The 6369-nt window shown below is 52.7% G+C and overlaps 1 protein-coding gene across 1 annotated transcript in view; it reads left to right on the top strand.

The window, feature by feature from the left end:
• The first annotated feature begins 64 nt into the window (after positions 1–64).
• The window catches only part of CIB2 (calcium and integrin binding family member 2), a 129487-nt gene continuing 123182 nt past the window's right edge, over positions 65–6369 (top strand). Inside the window, exon 1 of the mRNA XM_075897624.2 lies at positions 65–540. Within this exon, the coding sequence (XP_075753739.1) occupies positions 520–540 (21 nt within the window). The 5' untranslated portion in view covers positions 65–519. The remainder of the gene's footprint in view (positions 541–6369) is intronic.

The following is a 6369-nucleotide window of genomic DNA, read 5'->3' as shown; positions in this document are numbered from 1 at the left end:
GGGTGATGTAGGGGGCGGGGCGGGGCCGAACGGCGCTGCCTGAGGCCCCTCCCTCCACCAACGGCTGGGCCTGTACCAGGCCGTAGGTGCGCGAGGGCGGCAGGCTCCGTGTTCCCGCCCTTTCGCCCCATTAGGGCCCCCTCGCCGCAGGCCTCGCTTTGTCACCTCGGAGCGAAGACTAACGCCTGAGGGGAGGGCCAGCTCGCTCTGACCCTGGGCAGGGCTCGCACCCATCAACCCCCCCACCCCACTCTGATTTTAGCAGGGCGCGAGGAACAGGGCTGCGCAGGCGCTGGTGAGGCAGCCCATGCACCCATCCCGGCCCCCGGCTTGCCTGGCTCTGGCCCCCAGGCTCGGGGCCCCCCCCCCCAGTGCTGAGGAGAGGGGGCTGGTGCTCTACCCTGCAGGGCCGGAGCACACAACGTTACCAGACTGGACCCCCCTCCCCATCCCAGCAGTGCGCGGGGAACGTGGAGGTCCTTTATCTGCTAGACCTCACCGAGGAGCCTTGCCACGGTGATGTGCACGGCTTGTGTGACGGTAAGGGGTGATGGCTTGTGTGGGGAGAAGCCCTGAGGCGCAGTGCTTGGCTGCAGTTTGAACACTGGAGCGGCCAGAGGGACTCCAAGCACTGTGATTGGCAGGCAGGTTTTGAGGGTGCACTTTGAAAGTGAGAAGTGCGGAAATCAACCTCTCTTCTAGGGACTTTCAGGCTGCACCGCCCCTCCCCCCCAGTGCAACACAGAACTAGGACCCTACCTTTTAAACCTGTGCTTGAGACTGCACAGTGTCATTACTAGGAATTAAGTATGAGCCCCTCTCCTTAGCCTAGCACACATCACGCTCTTGACTTTTGCAGCTTATTATTTTAGGTATTGTGTGTTTGCAACCCTGATTATGATGCGCCTGGGGCAAGTGACTGCCCTGCTTGCCCCGCCCTTGTTATGGCCTGACCTGTGATATTGCTAAACAGTAAGTAAAAGTGTAGAACTGTTATAAAAATGTGCCGTATTTTATCATTCATGCAATAAGGCACCCCTGAAGAGCTGGTAAGATAGGTGTTGGCAAAGGGTTACAACTCACAAAAGTGTGTAGGTCCAGGTAGTATCACAGTCAAAGTTGGGAGAGGAGGTGGCGTTTACTGGAAATGTCGACTTCCAGAGAGTGAAAAAGGAACTTCAGGATTTTTGAGGGAGGCATTGCTGGACACTGGAAATGTCGACTACCAGAGAGTGAAAAAGGAACTTGAGGATTTTTGAGGGAGGCATTGCTGGACACAGAATTTTCAATCTACTGAAGGGGGTGCTCACTGTGCTGCTTCACAAAATGTTTAAAGGTCTCCATCTCTTCATCACCCTGATCATGTGTTCTGTAGCCTGCCTGACAAAGGTCTGATTTGTCGTTCCACAGCTCTCTTTCCAAGTGTTGAAGCAAAAAACTTCCATGGCTGCGTCTAGACTGGCATGATTTTGCAGAAATGCTTTTAACGGAAAATTTTTTCCTTTAAAAGTATTTCTGCAAAAGAGCATCTAGATTGGCAAGGATGCTTTTGCGCAAAAAGTGCTTTTGCACAAAAGCATCCGTGCCAATCTAGACGCGCTTTTGCGCAAGAAAGCTCTGCTGGCCATTTTAGCCATCCGGCTTTCTTGTGCAAAAAATGAAGGTGCCTGTCTACACTGGCCCTCTTGCTCAAGAGGGCTTATCCCTGAGCGGGAGTGTGAGAGTATTTGCACAAGAACCACTGATTTTGTATATTACAAAGTCAGTGCTCTTGCGCAAATTCAAGCGGCCAGTGTAGACAGCTGGCAAGTTTTTCCGGAAAAGCGTCTGTGTGTTTAGGTGGCTAAGAAACCGCTTTATTGATCAATAAGGCACAAAGTGAGCTAAACATGGTCCCAGTAAGGCCGCTCAACACAATCAATCCTAGTATTTTATACCCTTAACCAAACAAGTTTGATGCCAGGGCATACCATCAAAGCAAACTTCAAAGAGAAATGGTTATCAGCAAAGAAAGAAACAGGTTTTAGGGAGTGGGAGTTTTGACTCAAAATGGTTCATTAACACAGTCCAACAGCTCATATTTCTGGCTTTTTCTCACATATGTGAAGGTCAGTTCACTCACTGGCATACATGCAAAAGCAAGAAACTGAAATGGATTCTGTTATACAGAATGGATTCTAGCTAAATATGAAATGGTTTCCACACAACTGTTGTTCCTGATATCTGCACTCACTTGCTGATTGATTTAGTACTTCGCAAACCATATCCTCCCTGTTTCTTTTAGAGCCCTTCCTTGTCTGTTGCAATCTATTCAATGCTGTCTGTGGCGGGGCCACCAAACTCTCTGATACTCAGCACAATGCACAAAAAAGAGTCTGTTAACATTGAGTCCTACATTGTAAAATTTATTTACAGACTCCTTTCCCTAAATTTTCGTTCACTTTTCTGCTGAGTCTTGGAAGGAGCACATCTCAGCAAGCACCGTAATCCTGGTGAGCAAGAGGTGGGGATGGCTGGTAACTACATATGGAGAAAAGAAATTTCAAGGAGAGGGGGGAGGAGAGAAAGTACCCTTTGCAGAATCATAGTTCTAATCATAGGCGTGTGCAGCACATTTCATTAGGGAGTGCACCCAAAGAATTTTTTTAAAATGTACTCTTTCACTCCTCATTAGCTACTCCTCTGGAGGTAATACTTTCTGGGCAATATGGCACATGAACAGAAATAAAAGGTGTCGTGATCTCCCCCCCCCCCCCCAAAAGGACTTTTCCCACCATCCTCTTACCAATAGGGATTAGTCTGGCCCTCACCAAACCCCCGTTATACAACTATCCTGCAATTGCATTAACCCAATGTGTGTGACATTAACTCGGAGGCGGAGAGGCTGGGGGAAGTGTTCCCTCTAAGAGTTTCTTCCCATGAGCACAATAAATTTTGTTTTATGCACCAGTACTGAGTTTATGGCTTGTTTGGATGTGCCACTGTGGCACCCAAGTTAATAGGTATCTTATAAACCTCTACCTTTCCCCTCTGCTGCCATGTCTTCTCCCCTTGCTCCATCAGCTCCCCTGGTGCCTGCTGCCTCCCCCAACCCCTCACCCACCTCTGCTGTCCTGACTCCTGCCCTTCTCACTGCCCTCAGCATTCTTGATACCTGTCCCCCTCTACCAGCCTTTCTCTCGCCCCTGTGCCCACTCCTCCAGTAGTCCTACTCTGATCATGTGAGCTACCCCTCCTCATCTCCTCTCCTCTCCTAACACCTCCCTCTACACACCTGCTCTGCCTCTCTCCTCTGGTGCTGGTCCCTCCCCTGCAGGTGTCTGCCCTTCTGCTTCACCCCCAGAATCCCCTGGCACCTGCACCTTCCCTTACCCCTGCACCCTCCTGGTGCCTCCCCCTTCCCTCACTGCCCCTGCCCCTTTTGCCCTCTTTTTCCCTGATGCTCACCACCCTCTGCCCCTGTTCCCCTCATGCCCCTGTGCCCTCACACATGCCTTGCCCCACCCCCACCTTCCTCATGCCCACCCCTTCTTTCAAGCCTTCTCCCAGCACCTCCCCTTCTCCCCTCTAACCCCCAAAGCCCTTCCCCTCTCCTCTCCTAGCATCATCCTACCCCCCCTTACTGACACTTCCCCTCCTGCCCTTGTCCTCATTGTCTCCACTTGGCCCCCTGGCTTTTGTCTCTCCTCCACCCTGTCCCTTGGTGCCTTCTCCTTTCTTCTCCTGACCTGCCCCCCCTACCTTCAGCACGAGCCCCTTCCTCTCTGACCCTTTCCCCCTATTTTTCCCTCCTCCTCCAGCAGCCGCCAGCTGGTCTGTAACAGAGTTCTAGGGTCGCCCTAACTATCGCCCTTCGGGTGCTCCCCCTACTCCGTCTTTCTTAGGTTTCTCAGCCTCCTTTTGGGCCACAAACCCCCACCCCACAGTCTCTGGTTCCCAAAGTTCCAGCAGTCTCCCCATCACTTGGTGCCTGCACCGGGTCTGACTCGTAGGACTGCCAAGTGTCCAGTTTTCTACCGGACAGTCTGGTTTTTGGGCCCTCTGTCTGTTCAAAAAAATCCAGAAAATACCCAACACAAGCAATGTCTGGTATTTCCTGGTTTTCCGGCTGGGCGCCAGACTGAAGCCTGGCGGTGGTGGGGGAAAATAACTGGAAGGTGGGGCGCGATCGGCTCTGGGAACCTCTAATTGAGTCTGATGTCTTGGGGAGGAGGAGAAGTCCTGTCCTTGAGCATGTTGTGGAGTTGAAGCTGGTAGGGTTACCAGGTAGGCCACCCCCCAAAAAAACGGACACACCTGATCGTGGACCAGGGGGAGGGACTGGACGGAGGGGGGATGGCCAGGAGGAAGAGGGGGTGGGAAGCAGAGCTGGTGGGGGGATCAGAGGCCACAGGGCTGGCCGGGAGGAAAGGGGGCCCAGAGGAAGGAGGTTCAGGAAGCAGAGCTGGGGGGGGGTTCGAGGAATGCCGGGTTGGCCGGGAGGAAGAGGGGGGAGATGGGAAGCAGGTCTGGAGGGGTGGGAGCCAGCCACGCTGCCCCCAACCTCCGCCTCCCTGGGCCAGCCACGCTGCCCCCGACCTCTCCCGCCCCGGGCCAGCCGCGCTACCCCCGACCCTGGGCCCCCACCCCTCCGGGCCAGCCACGCTGTCCCCATCCCCGGGCCCCCCCTCCCAGGGCCAGCCGCCCTGCCCCAGGTCCCCCCCCCCCGACTCCAGGCCAGCCACCCTGCCCCCAGGCCCCCCCGACTCCAGGCCAGCCGCCCTGCCGCCAGGACTCCCCCGACTCCAGGCCAGCCACCCTGCCCCCAGGCCCCTCCGACCCCAGGCCAGCTGCCCTGCCCCCAACCCGAGCCCAGCCGCGCTGCTCCCGACCCGACCCCCTCCACACATGCACCAGCTGCGCTGCTCCCGATCCCCTGCCCGGGACACACCAATGCGCACACCAATGGTTCTAATTATGCCACACCTCAGAGGCTGGTATCACTCTGACAGATATCTCCCCGAACAGAGTAACCAGGGCACAATTTCTCCAGGATTGTGGCTTTTGCCCTGCTCCGTATGCAGCCCACCTACGTTCTACTTTGGATTCTTAATGGTATGGGCTAATGTCCTACAATGGGGTAGGAGGCAAAGCTGCACTGCCATGTAACCCAGTGCTTTTTTTGTGATGGTACTGCCCGGTATGCAGTACCGGCACCTCCAGTCAGCTCAACAACTTTTCCCCTGGAGTACCGGCATCTTTTTTTTTTAACTTAGAAATAAAAAAACAGCGATGGAACCTGCAGCCAAAAAATTTCCCAAACCTTTTGAGCATATGGACTCCTTTTCAATCTATTAAAATTGTACAGACCTCCAGACAATATAACTGCTTTCAAACATTCCATTACTTGGTAATCATTTGAAATGTTCATGTTACCTAAACAAATATAATAGTATTGAGAGATAATACAGAGTGTCCATATTGAAATGTAACAACTTTGAGATGCCATATATTTGTATTGAATACAATTTTATTGGCTCCACCAGTCCATTTTTGCTAGTGGCTCAACCAAGCCCTTCCCACCACTCTAATAGCTTTTGAGTGGTTAGAGCAGAGTGATGTATTCACATAATGTGATTGTTTAAAAAAAGAGAAAAAATGGTAAAAAGTGACTGACCTGTTTATAAAGCAACGCCAGAGTACAGTCAACTTGTCAGCTTCAGTGCTAACTGAGGGACATGGAACTTCTCAGCTCCCATTGTTTGCTGTTTGTTGTTCACAGCCAATGGGAGCTGAGAAGCTCTGTGCCTGCAAGCAAAGGTCTCAACAGAGAACAGCAGAGTCCGCAAGCACTTCCCAGGGTCACCTGCCAGCCCAGCAGGACAAACCTTTGGTTTGCTAGGACTTTTTATCCACATGTAGCTCCCAGTCCCTGCCTTTCACTGTTCTGGGTCAAGGGGAGTCGTGGAAAGTAGTGGTCAGCATGTCCCTTGGCCCACACTGATTCTTCAGCTCCCAGAGGATATGGTGAAGAGGCTCTCATGGCCAAAGGCAGCTCCTGCCCCAGCGCTCGTCTCCTGGCCAGACAAGGAACCTGAAGGAGAAAAAAAAAATAGAAAAGGAAAAGAAAAGTAAGGATCAGGCCCACCATGGGACTGCGAAAGGGGAGAGGGTTGGAGCATAAATGGCAGCACAGCTAGTGGTGGGAGAATGGATGGTCGCAAATGGCGAGCCCCAGGCAAGAATCTCCAGGCAGAAAGTCCCAGTCCTACAGTGGGCCTGATCCTTACTTTTAAACTTTCCACAGATCCCCTATAGTACTGTCAGACCACAGGTTGAGAACCATTGAGTTAAAATAAGAATGTAAGAACGGCCAAACTGCATCAGACC

The sequence above is a fragment of the Pelodiscus sinensis genome, chromosome 14 (genome assembly GCF_052426305.1).
Source record: "Pelodiscus sinensis isolate ZL-2025 chromosome 14, ASM5242630v1, whole genome shotgun sequence".
Classification (NCBI taxonomy): domain Eukaryota; kingdom Metazoa; phylum Chordata; order Testudines; family Trionychidae; genus Pelodiscus; species Pelodiscus sinensis.
This window is presented reverse-complemented; position numbering and strand designations above follow the sequence as displayed.